The 24,332-nt window shown below is 60.2% G+C and overlaps 1 protein-coding gene across 1 annotated transcript; it reads right to left on the reverse strand.

The window, feature by feature from the left end:
* Positions 1–593: 593 nt before the first annotated feature.
* On the reverse strand, positions 594–24,326 carry WNT4 (wingless-type MMTV integration site family, member 4). Its single transcript, XM_012650880.1, has 5 exons — positions 24,270–24,326; positions 10,133–10,368; positions 2,038–2,169; positions 1,806–1,948; positions 594–1,140 (listed from the first exon to the last, which is right to left on the reverse strand). Exons 2-5 carry the CDS (start codon positions 10,278–10,280, stop codon positions 673–675), a joined length of 891 nt encoding a protein of 296 aa, XP_012506334.1. The 5' UTR covers positions 10,281–10,368; positions 24,270–24,326; the 3' UTR covers positions 594–672.
* Between the last annotated feature and the right edge of the window lie 6 nt (positions 24,327–24,332).

Raw genomic sequence — 24,332 nt, forward strand, 5'->3', positions numbered from 1 at the left:
CACGGGGGCAGGCCGGGGCAGGCTGGGCTCTGGGGTGGGACTGTAGCCCTCTCTTGCCCTCACCTTGCCTGCCCTTCCTGCCCAGAAGGACCTGCAAGATTGAACATCTAGCTGCCCCTGTGATGGCTGAAGTCAGCCCTTTGCCTTTGACCCGGTATCTGCTCATTCCCTTTCCAGGGGGTTTGAGAGACAAGGCTACCAGGCCCAAGCTGCCAGGAGTGTGCATGTGCGTGTGCGTGTGTGTGTGTGCGTGTGCTAGAGAGTTGCGAGCTCTTTTTTCCAGGGGATGTGACTTCCATCAAGATGGCACCTATTTTCCCTGCCATAGGGCCACCTCTAATACTCCTCATTACCCACCTAAGTCTGCAAGTAGAAAAGTGGACACGGATAACATCTGAGTGGTCAGTGGCAGCCACATGTGGACAGCCAGAGGCATGAGCCGGGTCCCTTTGGTCAGTGGCAGCCACAAAGGCCCAGGCTTTGGGGAGGCTCCAGTTGGTGCCCTTGGGGTCGTCTGCCTGGTTTTGGCAATAAATAACATGAGGACCCAAAAACCAAACCAAAACAAAAAATACAACCAGTATCTCTTGGGGTAGGTGGTGGGAGAATGTTTAAATTATCGGCCTTCCCTGGGCCGCGAGGTGGCTGCCGGGCGCCGGGCCGGGCGGGCAGTCACCGGCACGTGTGCAGCTCCACGAGCCGCTGGCACTGGCGACACTTGACGAAGCAGCACCAGTGGAACTTGCAGCTGCAGCGTTCGGCCAGCTCCACCTGTGCCGTGTGGAAGCCACGGCCACAGCACAGCAGCTCGCAGCCGTCGATGGCCTTGGACGTCTTGTTGCACGTGCGGCCCCTCGTGCCCAGCACGCCGCTGCGCGTGTCCTGCTCGCAGAAGTCTGGGCTGGGCTCCAGGTACACCAGGTCCTCATCCGTGTGTGGCTTGAACTGTGCGTTGCGCGGCACCAGCGCCCTGGAGGAGCCCACACGGCGCGGCTCCACCTCAGTGGCACCGTCGAACTTCTCCTTCAGCGCGTGGCCCACCTGGCGGAAGGGCGGCACGGCTCGCCAGCACGTCTTCACCTCGCAGGAGCCCGACACCCCGTGGCACTTGCACTCCACCCGCATGTGTGTCAGGATGGCCTGTGGGAGAGGGCAGCGGAGAGGGGCCGTGAGGACGCGGCGGTGGCGGCCGGGGAGGGGCCTGGTGGCTGACGGGAGCGCGGACGGGGCCCACAGGATCAGGGCCCCGGGGCTGGCACCGCCGAGTCAGATGTACCCACCTGCTTCCTCTGTATTAAGCACCTACTGTATGCTGCCATGCTGGGCTGGTGAGCAGTGTTGGGGACAGATGAACAAGATACCGTCCCTGCGCTTCGGGCACTTGGCGTTATTGGAGGAGAGACACTAGGGGCGGCGTCCCATGGAACAGTGACAGGTGGTGTGATGGGGAGGACGCTGCATGAATCTCAGACGGAACCTCGGGGGTGGGCGTCGAGAAGGCCGGTGGTGTCACAGGCACACGAAAGAGTTCAAACCCAGCTCTGCTACTCGTTTGGGGCGTGTGTGTGTGTGACAGGGATGGACACACAGACGTATGTATGTATGTACGGGGCCATGCACGCTGTTGTGTAACACCTGCCCGCCTGTCTGTCCCCCACCCAGCCCGTCCTGGACCCCGCCGGCCTGCAGAAGGTGGCTGGTGCTGGAGAGAGCCTGAACAAACTAGTTTCGGGTGGCTGTGTGGTGGGGGGTGCTGCGGGGCCCTGCCATGCCGTCCTGCCCGCACGATGGCAGGAGCACACTACCTTTCTGCCGGCCTCGTTGTTGTGGAGGTTCATGAGGGCCCGGCTGGAGGAGGCCCCCTTGCTTCTCTCCCGCACGTCCACAAACGACTGAGAGAAGGCCACGCCGTAGGCGATGTTGTCTGAGCATCCCGACCACTGGAAGCCTGGGGCGGGGGGCACAGGGAGGGCCGCGGGTGAGTGAGGGCCAGGGCCCCCGCCTGCCCTCCCGCTCTGACCCCACCCCCGCACCTACCCTGCGGGCTGACCCCGTGTACTGTCCGGTCACAGCCGCACTTGTCCAGCTCCCCACTGCTGCATGCCCGCGTCACCGCGAAGGCCACACCTGCCGAAGAGATGGCGTACACGAAGGCCGCCTCCCGAGTCCCTGTGGGAGGCAGAGGGAGGGCAGGGCTGGGTCCCAGGGCTCCCCCCTGCACCCTCCTTTGCAGGAGGAGGGCCCCTGGGCCCCCTGTGCTGGGGCCGCAGAGGGAGCGAGCTACAGCCACTTCCTCTGCACCGGCGCTCTCACGCTCTTCGCACGCGCCGATATGTCATCCTCACGACCACCCCGTGAGGCGAATGCCGTTATTATGCCCATTTACAGAGAGGTTAGGCGGCTTGTCCGAGGTCACACAGGACGTGGCTGAGACCGTAGTCTGGGTCAGCGCCTGCACTCCCAGCTCCTGTGGGATACTGTTCTCCACCCTTTCCGGATGATAGTGATGGTCGCCGCATTTTATGGGCGACCCGACGGTCTTGAAGCGGTGAGCCGACTGGCCGAGACTGCGGAGCTGGACCGTGCACTCGGGGCTGGGTTCCTCTTTTGGCCTGTTCCCCGCCGCCCCACTGGGCTCTGACGGGTCCCCACCTCATGGTCCTGCCCCGGCGCTTCCTCGGAGGCTGGGCCTGCTTTCGAAAACATCTTCTTTCCGTTTGACTCCCACCACTTACCCCTGCTCTGGCTGACTGGGGCTTTCTCCGTCCTCTTTCACACAGGGTGAAATGCGGGCTGTGGGGGGAAGGGATCTGTCCCCGTCTCCCAGCCAGGAAGCGACAACCAGGCCTTAAGCACAGGCCTGTCCACCTCTACCTGGGCCTTTCTGTTTTGGTGCGGCCCTCTGGCCCTCGTCCCCTGCCTGAATGGATGTTTTTATCCTCCTAGGAACTGTGCCTCGGGGTGTAGCTGTTGTGCACTCTTTCTGGGGTGGGGGTGTGTGTGAGCGCAGCGCGCGGCTGGTTGGGTGTGCGACCAGACAGCAGGCCCTGATCCTCTCCCGGCCCTGTGAGGGCCTCTGTGTGCTGTGACTGTCCTTCTGTCTCTCACCGGAGCGTCTGTGTCCGCAGGAGTGGAGGGGGCAGGCTTTGGGCCCGTGGTTGGCAATTACCTCTGCGACACCCAGGCCTGTGCTCTCGGCTGCCCCGGGGAGCAGTCACCGTGGTCAGATGGAAACAATCACCTCCTCTGTGCCCGTGTCTGTGGACAGAGGCAGCAGAAGCCGAGCACCGGGGTGGAAGGCGGCTCCGTCCCGACCACTCGGGACGCCCTGTTCTTAGTTCGGCCTTTGAGCTGGGGATACCGCCCACTGCCCACTCTCCACTGCCCACTCTTTGCCCCGGCTTGGCCATTTTGGGCCAGCGTTGGGGGGCTTGGCTGGAGCAATGGAGCCTCGACAGCCTGAGATGGAATCTTATCCAAGTTAATCGAGGTTAATAGCAGGATCATGTTGGTTGGTTTTATGCTGTGGCCGCCCAAAGAGAGACGACTTCAGTTTCTGGTATTTCTGGTATTTCCAGGCCTGAACCAGCACAAATCTTTGCCCCAAAGACCAAGGGGGAAGGGAAGTCAAAGCAGGAGATAGGGCAGATGGGAGTGGTGGCAGCCTCAGCTTGGGCCCGTGTGGTCCCTCCTCTGCTGCTCTGGGCTCTCACGGCGCCCGGCCCGACCCCAGCGCCAGGCTGATCCCCACTGAGTACTGGGGGTCCCTTGGGTGCAGGGCCCCCTGGGAACAGCCATCCACCAAGACTCCAGGTCCCTCTGCCCTGGCCTCAGGGGAGCACGACACTGGTTTTCTCAGCTTGGGAGAGGGCCTGAAGGAAGAGATTGTGGAAGGAAGATAATAATAACAAGAGCTAAAGCTTACAGAGAGCTTACTACAGGCTGGGCACTGCCTGAGCACTTTACATATATTCGTTTATATACCTGTCACAATAACGCCATGAGGTGGATACTTTTCATCTTCCTTAGACAGATGAGGCAACTGAGGCACTGAGTGGTGAAGCAACTTATCCAACACGCCCAGCCTGGAAGTGGGGGAGCCAGAGGTTGAACTCAGGCAGTCTGGCCCCAGAGCTCTCAACCTGGACACTCTTCTGCCTCACGGAGTCCCTGAGCCCTGGGCACACACATGCAGGTGATGCAGGCGAACTCCCACCTCCCATGACAAGCCAAGAAGGGCATCCTTAGGTCTACCCCAAATATCACAAGCCCAGTTCTTTCTTTCTTTCTCTTTTCTTTAAGAGACAAGGTCTTACTCTGTTGCCCAGGCTAGAGTGCAGTGGCATCATCACGGCTCACTGCAACCTCACACTGCTGGGCTCAAGTGATCTTCCTGCCTCAGCCTCCCAAATAGCTGGGACTACAGGTGTGCACCACCATGCCTGGCTAATTTTTATTATTTTTTTATAGATGGGGTCTTACTATGTTGCCCAGGCTGGCCTCAAACTCCTGGGCTCAAATGATCTTCCTGCCTCAGCCTCCCCAGTAGCTGGGACTACTGGCTCATGCTATCATACTCAGCTAATTTTTAAAAATTTTTTGTAGAGATGAGGTCTTGCTATGTTGCCCAGGCTGGTCTTGAACTCCTGGCCTCAAGTGATCCTCCTGCCTCAGTTTTCCAAAATGCTGGGATTATAGGCGTGAGCCACGGTGCTTGGCCTCTGTGGGTTCTTCAATGGGGATTGGTGAGCAGTTGGCCTCTGTGCTCAGCACAGGAGGCCCCAGAGGTCCTGGAAGGTGTGGGCACGCCTCTGTGCCCCTAAAGCTACGCCAGTGGCTCCTCCAGCCTTGTCTAACTGGCCCTGGGTCCCAGCTCTTTGACTATAGTGCCGTGGCCCTTCCCAGCCACTCACCTCTTCCCAGGTGCCCAGGCTGGAGCCCTGCCTATTTGTGCCTGCTTGGGCCTGCTCTCCCCAGGGGCCACTCAGACATGGAGAAAGAACTGTGGTGTGCCTGGGAGTGTAGTGGCAGGCAGTTCCCCAGCAAGGTGGCGGATCCTGCCCCTGATCCTGCTCCCTGGTCAGGGGCTTTGTCTGTTCCAGCTATAGGAGGAAGGCAATCTTCACCTTGTGTTTTCCTGGGCCAGGGCAAGGCAGGACTCTAAAGTGCCAGCGACTGCCCTGCAACCTTCTTCCTTTTCCATACAGCCGTTTGCCCTTTCCCACACCCAGCTCCTTGCTTCCTGCTATTTCTTCCCAGAGCAGCCCTGTTCTCTAACTCCACCGGTCTAAATCCTGCATGCCCTCTGGGTCCGGCCTCAATGCCATCTTTTCCAAGGCTGCCTGGGGTTGGGGATTCACAGCTGTCCTGTTCATCCATAACAGCTACTCTTTTTGAGGGCCTACTGTGTGCCTGGGCCTTCCCATAAGCTGTCCTGGCAACCATAGCAATCAGGTGTGTACAGCTCTGCTCTGCAGAAGAAAAAGTCGGGCTCAGTGGCTTGCCCAGGGTCCCTCAGGCAGTGAATGGCCAGGCGAGGACTGGAACCGAGGCCTGTCTGACTCAAGGCCCGGCCCGTGCTCTTCGGAGCACATCACGTGCGATGTGTCTCCCAGATGTTGGAAGGAAGGACATTGGGCAGGAAGGGTGTTTGGAGGAGAAGCAGCTGAAGCTGAGCTGGGCTGGCAAGGAAGCCTTGGGCATGGTGACCTCCTGGGCACCGGGGTGGGTGTCCTGGGGGAGAGGGGTGGACAGGCACCGTCTCCCAGAAAAACCTTCCCCATCTTCCAGCCTCTCCCTTCCACAGCTGCCTTTTCAGTTTCCCTTTCTCTCCTTGGATCTACAGACGCCCACCTTTTCTTGAAACCACCTCCAGGAAGCTCTTTGGACTTAAGAGACAATGTAGGGAGGAATAAAGGCTTTGGAACCAGACAAGTCTGTGTTCGATTCTCACTAGTGGTATGACCTTCCTCTCCGAGTCTTGTGTCCCCAACTCTAACACGGGGGTGGTAATGCTACCCGGCAGCCCAGACCTCGCGCCTCTCCACGTCCCCTCCCCCCATCGTGAACTTTCTTTGGCCCCTGCAGCCTCCAGAAACTCCCAGTCTGAAAGTGTCTCTGGGGTCCCCTCCTGCTCAGATCACATCTAATGGCATCAAAAGCCTGGCCGGGGAGAAGGTTGACCCTCCTTGGGTCAACACGATGCCAATATTGAGGATAAAGGTGAGAACAGGGGTTTTAGTGAGGCGCCGCCCAGGACTGAAGGGCATTTACTTCCTAAGTCCAGCCTGGTGCCGCAGTCAGTGAGGCGCCCTGGGTGGTTTGGACACGTGGGGGGCGGACAGACGGGCCTGGGTTTGAACCCTCACTTCGCTACGGCGCCACGTGGCCAGCGTACCACGCGGCCTCCCAACCACGGCAGTCAGAGCCCGATGGGGCCTCGGGGCTCATCAAGTCCCCTCTCTGGGACAGGGACTCGCTCAAGGTCACAGAAGGAGGCGCGATCGTCAGGAGGAAGCCCGGAGTTGTCTGCAGGGGGAAGAGAGCAGGAGGGATTTTATCGCCTTCCCTCCCTCCCGACCCCGCTCAGGCCCGTGCCCCCGGCACGCCGTCACCAGGCTCTGGCCTCCCTCCCATCCAGATAGTTATCGGTTGCCCACAGGTGTGGGTGCTGTTCCGGGCGAGGAAGCAGTGACTAAAACAGACAGAGGCCGTCCTGCATCTGGCCCTGGACTCTGGCTCAGCCGAGAACTGCCACCTCCTGCATTCCCAGCTGCCCCGGACGCCACCTTTACCAAATTTCTGGTAGATGTTCAGCCTGGAGCACACAGTTTGGCCCTAAATTACACACTGGCCTCCTTGTTCATCATCGTTTCACCGTCCGTCTTGCCTTAGGAGGCCAGCACCTGGGGCGGCCTGTGCTGCTTGCCAGCAGGGGGAGCGCAGGGTTGGAGGCAGTGAGGCCTGGGGCGATGCCCCCGCCCGAGCCCTGTGGGCCCACTTAGCCCTTCAGAGAGTCATTGTCTCTCCGAATCCTTGCAGTCCTAGGAGGCAGGTCCTGGGATTGTCCCCATTTTACAGGAAGAAGCACACAGAGATGACATGGGCCTTGCCCCGGGTCGCACAGCCAGGAGCGCAGCCCAGGATGCGGTGTGTTGCCCTCTGCTTGCTGAGCCTCCTCTCTCAGCTGTGGCCCAGAGGACGGCACTGCAACTCACAGCGTTGGCGTGAGGATGATGTCACGCGGGACGACAACAGGACCTCAGCAAATGGGGCTCCTTTCTTCTCTAAGAATGGCCTGGACCCTGGGTGGGACCTGTTAGCTCTGTCCTGCTCCACACCTGAGGCCGTGATCCCAGCCCGGCAGCGCACGCATGCGGGCACCGGCCCAGCCCCCCAATCCTGAGAGCCGGGAGTGTGGGGGAGGCCCGCCTGCACAGGCTGTGCACATGACAGCAGCTGGTGACAGTGGGTGCCCTTCTCAGGTCGGGGTCTACACGAAGTGCTTCCCACACATAAGTCACCGGATCTTCATGACAACCCAGGAGATAAGCACGAGTGCGGTGTCATTGGCAGGTCAGGACACCACAGCTCAGAGGTGAGAAGTCACTTGCCCAAAGTCGTGCTTGCCCCACGTGCCCCCATCAACCCACCCCGGACTTTCTGAGAGCGGCACTGTGTTCTCAGCCCTGGGACGGACACGCGCCTTTTCCTCTTGCTCAGTGCAATCAAACTAAGAGTTTACAAGAGGAATTTTACTAGGGAAGAAAACCGAAAATACGAAGGGGAGGAATTGGGTGAGCGGGAAGAGCTCAGACTCCCCCTGCAAACACGACCGAGGTCTGCCGGCGTGACTGGCCTGGTCTCAGGGCCCCGTGACTCGGCCCCAGGGGACGGGACACTTGACCACGCCACTCAGACTTTAGCCCAGAGCAGGTTCCACCCGGGCCTGGTAGGATTCTCAGTGTCCCCCAGAACTTGCTGAGCCAGGGCTGGGTCGCCTCCTTGGCTGCTGCTCCCCAGGTGAGGAAGGCACTTCTCGACGGGTCCAGAAGACCCGCGCTGGCTTCAGGCCAGCATTGCCTCTTTGAGTCCTCGCCCCGACCTGCTTCGTGTCATTAGATGACATCAGCTGACCGTCTCCTCCATGCAGCTCTGCCACGTGCCGGGAAACAGGTCAATGAGCCCTCACTCTTGCCTTCGAAGGGCTCAAGACTTAGCGATGGGGGAGTGGGGTGTGGGGGAGACGTCACATTTCGGTCTAAAAGGTGTGACAGCAGCAGTATGAACACAAACGGTTTGGACAAAACTGTGTGTGCATCTACATCTCTAGATCTCTGTATAAATAGAGAATAATAAGGCAAACGGTTGCAAATGAAAACCGTTGGTGAATCTAGTAAAGAGGATGTAGGAGCTCCTTGTACTACTTTTGCAACTTTTCCATAACTTTGAAATTATATCAAAACAAAAACTGGCAAAACAAAGGAATCCCTCCCTTCCAGAGGGAAGAGCTGGGAAGGCTTCCTGGAGGAGGGGACTGCTGAGCCCTCAAGAAAGGGCTTGCAGGTTTGGGGTAGAGGAAATAGCATGTGCAAAGGCGGGGCTGTGTGTGTGAGAGACAGGCCTGGCGTGTGAAACCTCGCTGGTTCACCCACCAATCCAGCCCAAAGACACTCTCCGAACGCCCACTGTGTGCTATCTGAGGCTGGCCCTGGGCCGTTGGCAGTGGTACCACCATCCCAGGAGATCCTCACTGCCAGGCTGCACGCCGCGTCTCTGATGCTTTTCTAGGGCAGCAACGACGTTCAGCAATGCCAAGTGTGACCATGCCTTTTTGGCCTCCGCCCGCTCCCAGGAGAATGGCTTCCAAATTTCTATCACAGTTGGTTTCCAACAATATCCAAATGGTTTGCCACAAGCCCAGCAGCCCTGGCCGTCCAGGACCCTAGGTGCCAAGACAAAGGTTGGCCCCGGCAACCCCTTCCTGCTGCCTGATCAAGTGAAAGGGCCCTGCTGACTGTTGGTGGCTCAGAAGTGTCAGTTCTATGCTCAGAAAGTAGAAACAGAGGCAGCCGGGTTAGAGCACTTCCTTGAGGGCAGGGGCGTGGCCGGTGGCCTCTGGAGGAGCCTTCTGGTTCTACAGAGCACTGTCCGTGCCCTGGGCCACCTTCCTTTGGCTTAATGCCTTCTCGTGTCCCGGTCTCAGTGGAGGGCCTGCCTCCTCGGGAAAGCCTTCCCTAGCACCCAGCCCTGGCCAGGGAGGTGCCCACTTTGTGCTCCCCCAGACTCCACTGTCCCCTCTGTCACGGCGTTTCCTCATTGTGGGTAAGAGCAGGATTGCTTGGGCGCAAGTCCTGGCTCTGCCACTTCCTAGTTCTGTGACCCTGAGCGAGTTACCTAACCTCTATGGCCGCGGTTTCTTCATTTGCAGTATAGAGGCCCGTCTCAAGGGGCCGGATGAGTTATTGTTGCTTAAAACACTTAACACAGTGTCCGGCCCAGACTTAGTGCCACAGGTGTGCAAGCCACCACTCCTGCCGTGCTGCGGTGGTTTACCTGTCTGTCTCCCCACTGGACACGGAGCCCAAGAGGGCCGGAGCTGGGTGCTGTCCCTGCCTGGATCTCAGGGCCGGCCGCGCTGCAGGTGCTCCATGTGGTTGGTCAGGTGCACGAGGGAACGAGAGGGGCTCAGGTACGAGGCTGAGCGCTAAGGTGGAAGGAGCACTAGGCTGGGGGGCTGGAGCCCCAGTCTGAATCCTGCCTCTGCTTCTCTCCCTCTCAGGAGCCTTGGGCAACTCAGCCCTGCCCCTGCCCAAGCCTCAGTTTCTTCCTTCGTCCGAAGAGGATGGTGGCTCCTGCTCGCACTCCCGTGGGACCAGCACTGACAATGCTGCACGAGCACAGAGCAGCCTCCCCGTCCCAGACCCTCCTCCTGCCTGGAGGAGCATCTGTCCCAGCCTCGGTCCCCCGTCCCAGCCCGGCATCTCCGGCACTCTGCACTCTTTTATGCCCTCGCTCGGGCCCTGTGCTGTGTTTGCATCAGGAATCACTCAGAACAGTCCGGCCACTCACCAGCATCTTGTTTCCCTGGGACGGGCCCTCCCCACACAGCTCCCCCAGGCCTGTCCCTCACCTTGCGTCACCACTTTGCCGAAGACAGGCAGGGAGTCGAGCGTGGAGCAGTTCCAGCGCCGGTTCCGGAACTGGTACTGGCACTCCTCGATGGCCAGCTGGGCGCCGCGGCGCACGGAGTCCATGACCTCCAGGTTCCGCTTGCACATCTGCACCTGCCTCTGGATCAGGCCCTTGAGCTTCTCGCAGGTCTCCTCCTCCGAGATGCTCCCCACCGATGACAGCTTGGCCAGGTACCTGGGGAGAGGGGTGGAACGCTATGCAGAGCCCACCCCGCCCTCTGCCCAGGCCCTGGCCCCAGGCTGGGCCTCTGGGAGCTGACTTGTCCCAGTGACTGGTCCTGGCTGCCGTCTGGATGCAGTGAGAGGCCCTCCTCACCTGTTCTGGGGGGACCAAGGGCGTGGAAGGACAGTCTTCCACAAAAAGCCTCCATCTCAGGTCAGGCAAAGCAGGCAGCAGCAGTGGGAGAGGAGCTGACGGAGCCCCTAGAGGGTCCCTCCCTGCCCTGGTGGCCCCTGCACCAGTGCCTGTGCCCCGGACATCGCCCCAGACCTGGCTGTGGGCCCCGACTGTTCTCAGTCGAGGACAGGGAGGCTGGGAGGCTGGACCTGCTGTCTGCCCAGGGCCTCTCTCCCAACCCCCCAACCTCCTCCCCGGGGCAGGAGCCCCAGGGACCTCAGTCCACCCTCTGGCTGCAGGGCCAAGATCCTCACTGTCAGCCACGTCCTAGGACCACCAGGTGGAGACCAGCGTCATGGCTGCGGCATTTTGGAGGTGGGACTGGGGGGGCAGGGGATCGTCAGGACGTGGGTGGTGGCGGGGGTGGGGGTGTGTCACGTGCTCCGCTCTGACCCTTGTGTTTTCACACCCTGATGAGGTTGCCCCTCACAAGGTTATTGTTGGGGCCACGATCTAAATGAGGGAATTTACGTGCAGGGACCAGGCACACGTGGGAGAAGGGGCGGTAAGTGTTTCCACCTCGGTGGAGGACAGGAGAGAGCGCTACTGTTCATCGATCGCCTCCTGAGTGCCGTGCGTGGTGGCTGCACTCCGTCCTGCTGCATCCTCAGCCCACATCCATGAGGGGATCATCTTTACGCCCATTCTATGGATTCCAAAACGAAGGCCAGGAGAGTGGCATGCCCGAGGTGACACAGATAGCAAGTGCCAGAGCCAAACTTCAAAATCCTCCAAATCCATGGGCCTTCCTCCTGCCTGTCCCCCTTGGCGGCATTCAAGGGCCCCAGGCAGGCTCTTAGCCATCTAAGGACAGACGCTCTGTGATCTGGGCCGGGAGGTCAGGGAGCCTGGAGCAAGATGTAAAAGTGCTCATGGGGTGGGAGCAGAGCAGGGGAAAGGCGGTCCCCTCTCAAGGGAGGAGAACTCACATTCGCTGAGCACTTACTAAGTGCCAGATAGTGTTCAGAGAGGCGAAGTGACTGGCTCAAGGTCGCCCAGCTCTTAAGGGCATATCTGGATTGGAGCCAGGTCTGGATGACCCAGAGGCTTGTGCTCTAGCCACGGCCCCTCAACTGACCCACCCTCCCATCGACATCCCTGGCCGGGCCGAGGGTGCCTAGCCTGACCCGGAGCAGAGCTTGGTGCTGACTCTTTCCGGTCTGTCAGTGGGAGACGCATCTGGTCACCTCTTGGGTGGGGCTGCCTGGGACTGCCTTCCAGGTTCTCGGGGGAGCTACAGAGTGCAGAGACTCACCCTTAAGGAGAGCTCCCCAACAGGCGGTACGGTCCAGACCCCTCATTTTACAGGTGAGCACACTAAGGCCCAGGAGGAAGCTCCGGCCCTGGCTCTACGTCCAGCCTCCGCCACACAGGTCTGGGGCTCTGCACAAAGAGAGCCAGTGTCCTGCTGCCCTGCACTCTGCAGCCCGCCACGCCTCCCCCGGGGGCTCTCTCGGCATACTGGGTCTTCCAAGGGCAGGGGCTGTCTGGGGGTGCGGCGAAGCAGCTGTCGCATCTCACAAGGGAGGCTGCACACACTTCTCGTCTGAGAAAGGACGCGGGGAAGGTCACCACTCTCTGGGCCTCGGTTTCCTCATCTGTAACACGGGGAAGGTACGGCTGGTTCTAAGTGGAGGCACTGGGTTCAGAGGCGAAGGGCTCTGCGTGGAAGACGGTCTGACGCGGGCCTGCGCCAGGGGGGGCAGGAAGTCACCGCTTGTTTGCTGAATGAAGGAATGAATGATGGTGACCAAATGGAAAAGTACATAGGAAGTCCTATTAAAATATGGGAGATTTTTCTGACGAAGATAATAAGAATGGCTAACTTTTATGGAACTTACGACTGGGCTAAGGACATTATTGCATTTAATCCTTCAGCAAGCCAAGGAACCCCCATTTTAAAGAAAAGGAAACTGAGGCACAGACTGGTAATTTGCCTTATGAGCAAGGCCACACGGCCAGGGAGGTGGAGCAGGATTTGAACCTGGTTTTGCCTGACTTCACAGCCGTTGGTAGAGATGATATTCTTTGTGTGGCTCAAGGACTAGCGTTGATGCCATGGGCAGAAGTTGCCGGGAGTTGGGTTGGTTCAACCCAAGGATGCCGGGCGGGGTGCAGAGGGTGGCCGCCTGCTCCCCCCCGCCCCCCGCCTCCCCCCGTTGGTGTGCAAGCAGCAGCCGGGTTCCATGTGTCAGGCACAGGGAGGGCCAGAGCGATGGGTCTCAAATCTTGCTGTGCATTGGAAACGTCTGTGGGGTTTGTGGAAAGCAAAGGTGCCTGGGCCCCACTCCAGGCGGGCTTGGTGGGCATCAGAGCTTTTAACGCTCCCGGCGCAGCTGGGACGCCAGGCTGGCGGTGGCCGGGAGAGATTGGTGATGTTTCCTTTAGCCCCGGGGCGCTGTGACTCTGGGCCGCTGCCCTCCTCCCTGCGGCAGCAGCCCCATCAGCCCCCAGAGACGGTCCCTTGTCCCCGGCGGAGGGGCCTGCGCTGGCCTTCCCCATCTGTAAGTGGGGCGATGGTTCCCACCCCAGGGGGCTGCTGTGAGGAACAGACGTGATTCGCTGGGGGGATGCATCTGGCTCTCGGCCGGGCACGTCCCAGGTGCCAGGTAACTGTGAGGACCTCTCCCTTCCCTGGCAGCACGGGTGGGCAAGTGGGAGGTGGGCGGTCTCAGGCCGGGGCCATCCAACCTGCTTCCCCCAGCCCGCTGTGCTCCTTTTCTCCCCAGGGCCTCGCTGTCCCTCCCTTTCCTCCCCACCGGGTCCTGTCCAGGGATGCACAGAGTCTGGCAGTGTCCTGCCCGCGAGCCTGAGCCTCCTGGGGGGAGACAAGGGTGGGAGGTGGCTGAGGGGCAGGGGAGGCTGCCCCTAGAGAGGGAGGGTGCCCACCCGGCTCCTCAGCCCTCCTGGGAAGGGGTCGCCCATGGAGCCAGCCCCACCTGTCGCTCTTGGCCTGCAGGGGGCGCCAAGAGCCAGGCTACTGGCGGTGGGCCAGGTCCTCACTCAGGTGGCCACAGGCGTCCCTCAGTGGGGGGGAAGGGGTTGAAACGAATGTTGGATCCTTTCCTGCACAGACCTGGGCTTGGCCTCTCGGGGGAGAGTGGGGGATCCCATTCCCTATGGGACGTGAGGCACAGAGCCGGCCTGTCCCCAACTGGACCTCTGTTCCCTCTGCCTCTGGCCAGGGGGCCAGGTCTGGCTGTACTGGGCCCTGTCCTCTGGTGAAGGGAGGCGTTCAGGGGACCTCCAGGCAGGGGGAGCAGGCTGAGGGGCCTGGCTAACCCCCCACCCACCGTGACCTTGGGCCTGTGTCCTCATGGGTACAACAAACTGGAGGGTCTGTTTGGCCTTTCCCACTGTCAGAGTTGGGGGTCTTCCTTCCGCTGGGGCTGGGGGGTGGCCAGCCTGGTGGATGGGGCCCCTGCCATTGAACAAGGAGCGAGATGGACCAGGAGAGCCGCCTGCCCCGGCCCTAGGCGCAGAGCAGAGCGGGGGAAGCCAGGCTGAATGACAGTCGCAGGGGCTTAGGGTGAGCTGCTGGACTGCTGTGGCCGTGAGTCACTGGGCCAGCTTCCAGGAAGGAGCTGAGCAACCTCTTCCGCTGGCACCAGTGCCCACCCCCCGCCCCTGCCTTCATCTGGCACGACAGCTGTCCCCGTCCGTGCGCACGCGGCCCGGCCCCACCCATGCCCCTGCTCCCCCAGACCCCGGGGGCTTGCCCGAGGAGGGCTGGGTGCCAGAGCAGGGGAGAGTTAGGGACACAGGCATCGCAGGCCTTGCCCGCACGGTTGCTGCTTGCTTGTCCTGGGTACCCAGGCAGCGCCTGGCCACTTCACAGATGAGCAGGCTGAGGCCTGCAGAAGTGGAGCGACGTGCCTGAGGTCCCACAGCCAGCGAGTGGCGAGCAGCAGTGCAGCCCACCTTTGTCTCAGCTCTCTTCCCCCGAACTCGGCAGATCCACGGCCTGCCCTGCAAACAGGGCAGGGGGTTGACGCTACCCTCGGTGTCACATCTGGCCGACGGCCTCCTTGGTGCCTCGCACAGGGCACGATGTGGAGGTGTTCAGTAAATGCTCCCGGCATGGATGGAGGGCTCTGTCCTGCTGAGGTCCCCGCTGCTCACCTCCAGCACAGTGCTCAGGGCAGGGAAGCCGGGGTGAGGGAGGGGAGTGGGGGCCGCCTTGTCTGTTGGTCAGCCAGGGGCTTGGAGACCTGCTGGGACGAGGCCCGACCGGTCCTGGACGCCTCAGGAATCGCCCCCCAGCACCGTAGCGTGGCTCAACTTTTTCCCCAGAGACACGGGTGCTATTCGCTGACCCTCGGGCTGGGCCAGGCTCATGTGTCAATTGCACAAGCCATTCCTGGGGGTGACAGAGAGCCAGGGCATGACGGGTGGGCCGGACCCGGCCTTTGGAGGGCCTCGACCATCCTGCTTCTTCTCCTGACCGGCCGCACTGCCCCAGTTTAGGCTTCTTCCTGCCACTGCTGAGCACAGGCTTAGCGATTTGCCACCTGCTGCCCCAGCCACCCAGGACTCTAGCCATGGCCATGCCATCGATCAAGTTACCCCACCAGCCCCTGCTGCCACTGCCAGCCAGCTCGTGCCCTGATCTTCTCAAACGGGGGCTGCAGGTCCTTCGGGCTCCTCCCAGGAGGCCCTCCCCGAGCCCGGCCCGTGCCTGCAGCCCGCAAGGCTGGAGGGCCCTGGCCCTGCCAGGGAGATCAGATCCTCTCAGCCACCTGCTGTTTTCATTAGAAACTAAAATTAGCTGGGCTTGTCCCAAGCTTTCCCAGGTTTGCTTGCTTTTTTAAAAAAATAGACAAATTCCTAGAGGAAAATCCGCACCTCTGCCACTCCTCTCGGCTCCTGCTCTGCGCGTCAGGAGGAGAGGGGACGGGAAATAGCTGGAGCGTTTGGGAGGCCGAGCAGATCAGTGTCGTGGGGCCTGGCCCCGCGGGTGTCCAGGTGGGGGCTGGGACGCCAGCCCAGGCCTCTCTGCCCCCGCCCTGTGGCCTCCCTGCCTGCCCGGGCCGCATTTAGAGCCTCCTCAGGAGCGGTCGTGCCTGCGATACCAGGGAGGAAGGAGGCCAAGTGGGCGGGAGGGGGAGCCGGAAGGAAACGAAGCGTCTGCTGGATACAGAGCTGCCTTGGGAGATGCGGGCTGGGGGGAAGAAAGGTGACCACAAACCCCTCCGGGACTGTGTCCTTAGGGGCATGGGGTTGGTGGGAGGGGTACCTGTCCCCCAAGATCCTTACCACACCTGGTTTCAGGCCTTTGAATGTGTCTATAACTGTAGTCTTAGTGTCCTGCTTTCCTCTCCCCCATTGAGCCCCCGCCTCAGAGACCCCTGTCCTTGGGCATGGTAGGGACTGGGGACACCGGCAGACTGGGTTGGAAGCCCACCTCTGTGTTACTTGAAGCAAGTGAGGGGACACCTTTGAGCCTCAGTGTGTTCATCTATAGAATGGGGAGACTAGCAGTTCTCACCTAGGGAGGATTAAGTGAATTAAATGTGCACGTGGTAGATGCTCTTCTTGTTGCAGAATTGCTATATTACATCATTATTAAGACAGCTGCCATCGTTGTTGTCATCTCCACCTTCTTCTCAAGGCCGCTCTGTAGTCCCTCGAGCTGCACCCTCTCCTGGACCCCGGACCAGACCAACGCTGGGTTCTGTTCATTCGTTTTGCTTTTGCGTGGCTCTCCCAGCCCTCTTAGACCGCGGTTCCCAACGTTTTTTACAGCTGAGCACACCGGAGAGGTGGGACATCCTCCTGTCGAGAACAGCGGGTAGCTTCAGCGGCTATGCTGACTGCAGATGGTCGACAGTCTCCAGACAGTTCGCGGAGTTAGAGAAGGTGTTTCCTGGTGATTCCGGCCTGTCAGTCGGACGCCGTGAGGGCTCTGGTGTGGGAGGTGGGGTGGAGGGGCTGGTACTGCTGGGAGATCAAGAGCTGGGGACACTGCGGTGAGAACAGCAGGGACAATGGCATCCAGGACAAGCCCAGGTGTGCCCGGGGACTTGGAAACCATGTGTGGGAACGGTAGCTGACCAGCAGCAGGGGACCTTATCGTCCCCCGTCGCCTGTGCCATTCAAGCAATAGTCGCATGTCTCAGTATGTCCTTATTGCAACAACGCAGGGTTGGCCGGGCAGGTATTCTCCCCTCCATTTTACAGATAAGGAAACTGAGGCTCAGTGAGGTGTGTCTTTGAGGTCATGCAGCCTGTAGGGTGGTCAGGATTTGAAAGCAGGTCATTCTGTTTCCTAAGCCTGGAACTGATTGGTGAGGCTCCAAAGACCTGAGGAGATGGCCCAATTCTTCCCTGGATGGTCTTTCTAGAGCCCGAGTCTTTTCTGAACTACAGCGAGGCTGTCTGGGCTGCTTTCAGGAGTCAGGGGTGCTGGGGGGGGTGTCTCGGTGGTCATGTGGCTGCCTGGATAGTGTCGGGGCCTGTGGTCTCTGTAGCTGTCAGAGCCATGGAAGGTGTTGCTGTCCCTGGCCTGAAACCCACGGAGGGGCGGCGGGTGAGGAGGGGCTGGCTTTGGAGACACTCATGGTGGGTCCTGGCCCTGCCAGGTATTCAGGGGTCGGGGGGGCGCTGCCTTCACCGTCCTTCTTCCCAGCCTTAGCATGGTCCTCAGGCTCTCAATGCCCTGGTCAAGTTCTCTTGAACCCAAGTGCATTTCCCCAGTTGGAGAGAAACCATGGCCTCCTCTGGAGCCCACACCCTGACTCCTGCTCCTTGGGGCTCTCTTTCCCCCCTTCCTGTCTCCGGGGACCCCCAGCCCCTTCACCCCCATCCCCAGAAGCCTCAGCACTCCCATTTTCTGTCTTTTCGTTTCCCATTTTCTATTTCTTCCCATATCCTGTGCCCCAGCCCCCTACATTTCACTCCTGAGGGTCTCCGTGTCCCTCACTTCCTGTTTGGGAGCCCCCACTCCCATTTCCCGTCTCTCTGCATTTGTTCCCAGGGAGCTGGTGGCCGACTCAGGGCCACCTCGACCTGAGCTTGAATGGCCCCAGCGCTGTGCCAGGAGGTGAGGACTCTCCTCCTCTCCCTGAGGCAGGTGCAGTCGTGGGGGTTGAGTGGGTGTCAAATTTAAGGCACCTCCTGACCTCACCTTGCCCCCTACTTTGCCAGCAGAGAGCTTTCCTTTGCAAAGACCCACCCGATCCTTGTCCCCAGAGAGCTTTTCCTGCCCCGTGGCCACTGAACCATTGAACCGTCCTCCCAGCTCAGCTGAGGGAACCTGGGGGTGGGGAGCCGGGAGCGACGGTGAAACCCCAGCCGAGCTGTCCAGAGCCAGCGCTGGCTTCCTGGAGTGAGGCTCTGTGGTTCCAGGTTTCCAGTGAGTTCCTCGGCCCTGGCGGATCCCTTCCAGAGGCCCGATCCTGGAAAGCCCGTGGGTGAACCCCCAGCTGCACCCCAACCAGAGCAGGTGGGAAACCTTGGTTCCTCCCTTGCTCATGCCCCCAGCAGAGAACGACTGGCTAGCGGCACAGGGCTGCAGGGCTGCTGCCGTCTGCTGCAGGGAAGGTTCTGGGAGGACTGTCAGGAGACCTGGGACGTAGTTTGGTTCTACCACCATGTGCCATGTTGCCCTAAGTGTGCTAAGACCTCGGCATGTTCGCATGGGGCATCCCAGCCACTCCCCTGCGTGGAGGCTCAGTGTCCCAGGGAGGGGGTTGAAGCTGATAATCCCGGAGAACCCCCCTCACTCTGATGTCCTGAAGCCCCAGATGCCAGGACAGCTGGGGGTCCCTGACTCAGGAGGGAATACTCTGCTGTCTCCAGCCCTGGGGGAAGAGTTTCTGCGATCGCAGGGCTTGCGTGTGAACAGAGAAGTAGGGTCTAAAGGGACCATTCAGAGGCACCCCAGGAAAGAGGCACCTTGAGTCCCTGCTGTCCTAACAGGCCTCCCCAAAGATCCATGTGAGCTGGCAGGAGGCTTCTTTTCTCTGAGGACACATCCCTCCCTCCTTCCACCCACCTCCCTGCTGCTCTCTTCTCAGACCAGGTCCCCTCCGCTGCTGGGGTTCTGACTCGTCAGGGAACTTTTAAAACAGTTTGGTTTCAGTTTGCCAGGAGATGGGGCAGTGAGGAGAGGTTTGGATGGGGGACAGGGAGCTGGTGGGGTCACCGCAGGGAGCGAGCCTTCCCGAGTTTGGCTGAATCACAGAAGATGCAGTTCGAGACTCAAGAGATAAAACCTGGCAACCCCTGTGGAAATCTGGAGAGCAACCACGGGGTTGCGGCTCTGCCTTCCAGCTGGGCTTGCCGAGCGAACCAGCGGCAGCTCTTGCAAGCCCGCTGCAGCGGAGGGGTGACCGGAGGGGCCATGGCAGGCGGCTGCCACCCCCGCCCCGGGCTCCCTGGCCAATCTGTGCCCTGTTGGCTCAGCCCAAGCCCCTCTTCCCAGAGGGAGGAATGAAAGGAAGAGGCTTGGTGCAAACACTCGGCTTTCCAATTGCACCCACAGGGCTGGAGTTGGGCGAGTTTCAACAGGTTTGGGGAGCACTGTCTTGTCAGATGCTTGCTGAGTTGCTCAATTCCTAATCCAGGGTTGAGGGAAGAAAGTCAAACCATAGCAGACAGCTGGGTCGTGACTGCTGCCTGGGCAAACCCCTCGGGCAGAGCCTGGTCCTGGGGCACAGCAGGGGGGAGTCGGGGTGGTGAGGAATGCTCAGCCCGGCTCTGAGGCTCTGTCCTAGCCGAGGAGGGGCAGAGCAGCAGATCTGCGGGTGACAGCCACACTTCCTGACAGCCACTGGTGCACCTTTCAGTATCACCTGTGCCTCAGGGCAGTGGAGCGGAGCCTCCTCCTACTCCAGGTCTTTGAAGATGGGCTACCATTTGACAGCTTAGAACCCTCTGGAGTGAACAAGCCTGTCTTTCGTTCATCCATCAAATATTGACCGAGCACCTGCTACACGGCCGGCATGTGCCAGGCACTGTGAGGATATTCGGAGGTGTTTATGCCACAGCCTCGGCCTCCAGATGTTTATAACTTTGTAGAAGCAGTAAAGAAACCACTCCACCGGACTACAAGATACATGCCATGAAATGGTTCTCTGGGCAGGGGATGAAAATCATGAGATTTGGACATGACAGCAATTCAAGTTCAAGTCCTGCTTCTGACTTGCAGAATGACCTTGGGGAAGTCCCTGTACCTCTGGGCCTCTGAAGTGACCTGAAACTATAGACACTCCTCTCTTCTGAAAGATGGTGGTGGTGGTGGGGGGAGGGGATTGTGTGGTTCAAGCAGGATAATGGGCGTGAAAGATGTTTGTAAAACATTGATTCTCAGTGGGGGTAGGAGGTGATTTTTGCACCCAGGGGACATGTGGCAATGTCCACAGACATTTTTGGCTGTCACCTGGTGGGGGATGCTACTGGCATTTGGTAGGTAGAGGCGAGGGATGCTGCTAAATGTCCTACAATGCACAGGAAAGCCCCCTAACAAAGGATTACCCAGCCCCAACCATCAGTGGCGCAGGGGTGGAGAAGTCCTGGTGCGAACTGTGAAGTGCTGTGGGTGGGCGAGTGATTGCCATTCGCGGCCCAGAGCCATGGGAGGAGCACGCAGAGACAGGTTTTTACTATTTGGAAGGGAGGGATCCTTTTAAAAGGGATCCTTTTAAGCCAGGGACCAGGGGGACGATTCCTGGGGGAGATGGGCCACACCTTTACCTGTGGGGCTAGCACTGCACATCTGGGCTGGCTCTGCCCCACCGCTGCCCCAGGGAGTTGTGTGCTGAGTGCCAGGCCGTACTCCACCCACGACCAAGGGAGTTAAAAACCCCCGCTGGGCGAGCAGGCACACGGGAGCTTGGCCCGAAGACACACACCTGTGGGGACTCAGAGCCAGTACGGCGTGTGATGCCACCTTCGCCTCCCCCATGGCACTGAAGGGTGCTTTCAGCACCTCCTGTGGCCAGCAGGGTTGGCCGGTGAGCCAGGCGAGGTTCTCCAGGCTCTGTGGGCTCTTGTGAGCAGGGAGGTGGCAGCCTAGGTCCCTACCTGTGTAAGATCACAGGATCTGGGCAGGACAGTTTGGGATAAACAGGGCTTGGGAGCAGCAGCCTGGAGGCCCGTTCTCTCCATCATTGCTATAAACAGGGACACGACCCCACAGCTCACTGACAGCAGCGCTTGCTTCTAGCAGCTGCCACAGCCCCCATTTCCAGCAGTGTGCCTGGCACCGTGCCAGCATGCTACATTCACAGGCTCGCTCTTTCCTCCCAGCCACCACTGCGTGCCATTTGCACCAATGGGTACCATTTTACAGATGAGGAACCTGAGGCTCAGAGAGGTTAAGTAACCTGTCTGAGGTCACTCAGCTGGGCAGTGGCAAAGCTGGGATGGGTCTCAGGGCTATCTGTCTCAGAGAGCCAGTTGTTAGCTACTCTGCTGGCCTGCCTTTGAGTGTAGCAAGGGCTGCTCCTGTCCCTTGCCTAGTCGGCTTCTGCTAGAGCCCCAGCTCAGCACACCTTTGCCTTTCTCTGGGAAATCCACAATAATGAAACCTTAGCTTGTCTATTCCCTAATTCTTCTCAGTACTTCCACCCGGGGTTCAGAATAATCTGCTGAGGACTGTGGCCCAGCGGGAGGAAAAGGCCCTCCCAAGGCCACCCAGCATGTGACATAGAGCTGGGACTGGAACCCAGGTCTCCTGACTCCCAGCACAGTTTCAGTGCTGGGGGGAACATTCAGACACATTTCTGAGTCCAGGTCCGTGGCAGGGCAGCCCCCTTGAGGGCAGAGTCTAGGCTTCCATGGAGGGACAATTTTCATCCATCCAGCCCTCCTTCAGTGGTGGGAGCTGCCACAAGCTGTCAACTGGCGCCTGGTGCCAGATGAGAGTCTAATCAACAGCTTCCAGCTTCTCTGGAGTTGCCCAGGCCTCAGGCAGCCCTCTCAGCTCCAGGCTCTGTCCTGCTTAACAGCTGCACGCAGTGGGACACCTGGCCTCCCCGCCAGGCCACCCGCCCTTCTAAGACAACAGACAGCACTGGCCTCTTGCAGCCGGCCATCCGAGCCAGCCTGGACTGAAGCCCAACTCCAGGTAGTGGCAGGAGAGTGGCACCCGGGCCTTGCCCCTTGGCAAGTGTGGCCAGCCATCCTCTTGGGGCCAGGCATCCGGCGCGCCTCACACTTGAGAAGACACAGCACCAGCTGCCACACCTGAGTGGACATCTGCCTGCCCAGAGCTTTTCCTTCCAGAGGCAGCTTCTGGGTCAGACTCTGGGCAATTACCTCTCTGCTCCCTAATCTTATATCTGTAAAATGGGATTTAAATGTTGTCAGGATTTAGGCAGTACAGTGGGAGTTGTGATAATAATTGTTATTGTCACGGTTCTACAACCTCCAGGCCAAGTCCTCTCTGTGACTGCTCCGGCTGACGGGGCATGCGCCCTGTCCCGCCTATGTGTGCTCTTGCTCCTTATCCTGTCTTTCTACCGAGACCCCAGGCTCCTCGGAGGCCAGGCTGTGACATCTATTTCCCCCAGAGCTGGCTTGTCCCTGGCCATCTGGAGGTTGGATGGAGGTGGATAAATACGACACCCACCCTTGGCATGTGCCCGGAGTCTCCATCACAGCCTCTCGGGTTTGTGGGGTCCTGGGAAGCCCCTCGCTCCTCTTGCCTTAGGTTGAGCAGAGAGACCCTTGGCTGGAAGCTGGGGGTGGAGCAGGAGTGAGCTGGGTCATCCAGAGACCTGCTTCGTGGCAACCTGAACCATCGCTGTTGCAGAGAACAGGTTTGCCAACCTCTCTTCTCCCTCCAGGCCGCCCCTCCTCACCCACCCCCTGCGGCGCAGGCACGAGAAGGAGCTGCTGGAATTCCCCACGGTTTGCAAGCTGAGGCTGCCTTCCTGGCTGGGACTCTGGGCTTGGACATGGCTAAAAGTGGGTCCCAACTCTGGGATGGTTTTAGGGAAGGGAGTATAGTGTCACTGCCTGGGAGTCAGAACACCTGAGTTCAGTTCTCAGCTCTGAGTTTTGGGCAAATAGTTTCCCCTCCCCGGGCCTCAGTTTCCTCATCCATAAAATGAGCCAGAAGACTAGATGCTCTTGAAAGACTTTTCCACTGCAGATGTCACTGTCTTCCCTAAGGCCTGCGTCAGACACTTTGATCGCCACTTTCGCCCCTGCTTCTTTGCAGCTTTCCAGGTGCTGGGCAGGGAAGACTCAGTTCTTGGTCTTCCTCATGCTCAGCCCTGTTTTGGAGACCCCGGCTCTGAGCCCACGCTTGCAACAGTCAGCTCCAGGGACCCCAGGTTCCCCCAAGTCCAAACCAGCTCCCCTCCTCAGCTCTGCCACTCAGGCCCCACTCAGGGGGGTGGCCTGCAGGGGGCAGTGGGAGGAGGTGGAGGTATCCTGGTTTCTGTACGCTCTACCACCGCTCCTGAAGTGTTAATCAAATTAAGGCTCCAAGAAAAACAAAAGCTCCGCGGCCACTTCAGGCTGCCTTGGAGTCACTCGCTCCTAGAACAGCTGGGAGAATTCCACATCACCTCTGTCCCCCAAGCCCTGGGTGGCTCTGACCCCAACGAACACACACCCCTTCCAGCCTGAAGGGCCCCGGCTGGCCACAATGACCTCATAGCAACAGCCATTGGACACTCTGGGCAATTTCATGGGAGATATTTGTTCTTTGGTCTTGATGCACAGAGAATTTTTTCCTCTCTCCCTGTCTCCATGGAAACCCCAGCTACACTGTTGGCGATCCCCCTTCCCACCCCATGCTTTTCAGATCAATATTGGAGCCTGGCTCCCCACTGGCTGCCCACAGCGGATGGCGGCAGAGCTCTGGGCAGGAGGGATTGGGGCCAGGGTTAAGCCTGGGGCATGGGGAACCATCACCCAGGGGGATGAAGGAAGGGTCCTCTCGCTCCCTGTTCACCCACCCACTGCAGCTCATCCCTTTAGCTCTCCTCCCACCCCCGCTTTAGCCTGCCTCCTCCTAGCGAACCTCTGCCCCTGACCAGGAAGCCCTCTGAGCACAGACCCAGTCAAGGAGAAACAGACAGGTCACCAGCGGTTTCCACCCCGATCTCCTCAGGCGAGACGCAGGCGGGTGGGGGGCTGTTGCCCTCTTTAAGGTCTGGACGGAGTTTCTTCCCGCCCCAGGGAAAACCGAGGCCTGACCAGCGCCAGTGCGGTCTCTCGGAGGCCCGGCGTCCCCGTCCCTTCCCTCCTATCCCCCGTTCCCGCCCCCCATGCAGAAACAGGTCCCTGCACGCCTCCAGCCCAGCCCGCAGCGCGGCGCAGCTCGGGCGCGGGGAGCTCGATCCCGGACTTCTCCGGATTAACCTGCTATTATGTCCCGGAACCCTTCCCTGCAATGGGCTTCCTCGGCGACCTGTCAGTCCCGCTGGGCTGTGCTCGGCGCCCAGGACGCCTCCCGGGCAACCGCCCCGCGCTTGCACCCCTTGCGCCCTCGAGCACCCCGGGCCGCCTGTGGGTGCGGACCGGACCCCAGCAGGAGGGGACCCGGGGTCGTCAGAGGGAGGCTCGGGCAGTGGCGGCCGCAGCAGAGCGAGCGAGCCTCCCGTCCGGCGGCCGAGACACCTGCCGGGCGCCCCCGCGCCCGCTGCCCCGCGCCGCCTGGCACCGGCCGCTGCCCCCGGGGCCTGCCCCGCCCCGCCCCGCCCGGCCCCGGCCCGACTTACAGCCAGTTGCTCGCGGCGGCCGAGAAGACGGCGAAGACGAGGAGGCGCAGCGAACGCAGGCAC

This window comes from Propithecus coquereli, unplaced genomic scaffold (genome assembly GCF_000956105.1).
Source record: "Propithecus coquereli isolate 6110/MARCELLA unplaced genomic scaffold, Pcoq_1.0 Scaffold341, whole genome shotgun sequence".
NCBI classification, from domain to species: Eukaryota; Metazoa; Chordata; class Mammalia; order Primates; family Indriidae; genus Propithecus; species Propithecus coquereli.